The 2,118-nt window shown below is 58.3% G+C and overlaps 1 protein-coding gene across 1 annotated transcript; it reads left to right on the top strand.

Annotated features, from left to right (window-relative positions):
• Positions 1-359: 359 nt before the first annotated feature.
• Positions 360-2,118, top strand: LOC124695552 (phospholipid-transporting ATPase 1-like). Its single transcript, XM_047228382.1, has 2 exons — positions 360-1,989; positions 2,039-2,118. Exons 1-2 carry the CDS (start codon positions 360-362, stop codon positions 2,116-2,118), a joined length of 1,710 nt encoding a protein of 569 aa, XP_047084338.1.

Here is a 2,118-nt window from a genome sequence, read left to right as displayed (position 1 = left end):
ATTGCGGATAGCCTTTTCAGTTTTCCTCGAATAGAATGCAACCTTGTAGTTGCATAATCATCCCCGCGCGCTTTGCCCAAGGAAGAATATTTCAGCCCTGTTCGCAATGGCAGCTATACTTCAGTTTGGCGAACTGATGCAAAGTACTCTACTCTTCGTAGTCCCCGCCGGTCTCGCGCAAACAGCCAAAGCGACCCCTCAAAAACCTTTGCCAATCTTGTTAACTCCAGTGGAGGCGAATCAAATACTACTGAGATCCCTTCTTGTTCCTCTTCCCGCTAAATCCAATCTCGTTTGCGCCTAAGTAGGTTCGCCTAAGTAGATAGTCCGACACACATAGAAACAATCGTACTGAAACCATGCGATCAGAAAGGTCAGTGCTGCCGCCACGTCCATCGCTGCTTCCTCTGGCTCAATCGTCGCACGAGGCGACCGGAGCAGATATGGACTTGCCGGCCAGTCTGCCGGACCCGGTGCCGTCGCCGATACTGAAGCACTCACCGTCACCGTCGAGATTGTCGCGGTCGGCACGGTCCGCCGCAGACACGCCCTCGGTCACCTTCGCGGCGGACTTCCGGTCGCGCTCCAGGGCCGAATCCACCTCGCCATCGTTCGAGAGCTTCCGCACCGCCCGGTCGAGGCTCAGCGTGTCGAGGCGATCCACGTCCGAGCATCATGTCGGTTCCCAGCGCGACCTCCGCGACGAGGACGCGCGGTTCGTTTACATCAACGACGCAGCGCGCACCAACGCGCCGCCGGCCATGTTCCCGAACAACTCCGTCCGCACGACCAAGTACTCCATCCTCACCTTCATCCCACGCAACCTCTACGAGCAGTTCCACCGGTTGGCATACGTCTACTTCCTCATCCTGGCGGCGTTGAACTTTATCCCGCAGCTCCATGTCAACTCGGCGGCCGCGGGCACTGCACCGCTGTCGGTCGTGCTCGCCGTGACGGCGGTGAAGGACGCGTACGAGGACTGGAGGCGGCACCGGTCGGACAAGAACGAGAATAATCGGTCGGCGTCGGTGCTGGTGGACGGTGTGTTCCGGCCGAAGCGGTGGAAGGAGATGCAGGTAGGGGACGTGGTGCGCATCGTGGCGAACGAGACGATGCCGTGCGACATGGTCCTGCTGTCCACGAGCGACCCGACCGGCGTGGCCTACGTCCAGACCATCAACCTCGACGGCGAGTCCAATCTCAAGACGCGATACGCCAAGCAGGAAACCACGATGACGCCGCCGGAGGCGCTCGCGGGGGTCATCAAGTGCGAGAAGCCCAACCGCAACATCTACGGCTTCCTTGCTACCGTCGACCTGGATGGCCGCCGCGCCGTCTCCCTAGGCACCTCCAACATCATGCTCCGGGGTTGCGAGCTCAAGAACACGGTGTGGGCCATCGGGGTGGCCGTGTACACCGGCAGCGAAACCAAGGTCATGCTCAACAGCTCAGGTGCGCCGTCCAAGCGCAGCCGTCTCGAGACGGACATGAACCGCGAGACCGCCGCGCTCGCCGTCATCCTGGTAGTCCTCTGCTTCGTCGTGGCTCTCCTCGCCGGAATCTGGCTGGGCAAGCATAACGACCAGCTCGGGATCATACACTTCTTCCGCACGAACGACTACTCTTCGCTCCAGGTCCGGAAGTACGACTGGCTCGGGGTAGGAGCGCAGGTGGTGTTCACGTTCTTGTCGGGTGTGATACAGTTCCAGATCATGATCCCCATTGCACTCTTCATATCCATGGAGATGGTCAGGGCGGGGCAGGCATACAGCATGGTGCAGGACAATCACATGTTCGACCACAAGAGCAAGACCAGATTCCAATGCCGGGCGCTCAACATCAACGAGGACCTCGGGCAGATCAAGTACGTCTTCTCCGACAAGACGGGCACGCTCACCGAGAACAAGATGGAGTTCCGGTGCGCCAGCGTGCACGGCCGCGACTTCAGCGACTCCAGCGGAGACAAGGAGGATAGAAATGCAATGCTCGGTAAGCAATTTTCACTTTTTCAGTTCCAATTTCCGCAATCTTGTTTTAGTGTTAATTAAGATTCCTAGTGTCGGTCTTAGATTATCTGATCTGATACTAGGAAAAGAACTGCTCATAGTAGAACTCTAG

The sequence above is a fragment of the Lolium rigidum genome, chromosome 3, assembly GCF_022539505.1.
Source record: "Lolium rigidum isolate FL_2022 chromosome 3, APGP_CSIRO_Lrig_0.1, whole genome shotgun sequence".
In the NCBI taxonomy this organism is placed as follows: domain Eukaryota; kingdom Viridiplantae; phylum Streptophyta; class Magnoliopsida; order Poales; family Poaceae; genus Lolium; species Lolium rigidum.
The sequence above is the reverse complement of the archived record's forward strand: the minus strand, read 5'-3'. Positions and strand labels throughout refer to the sequence as shown.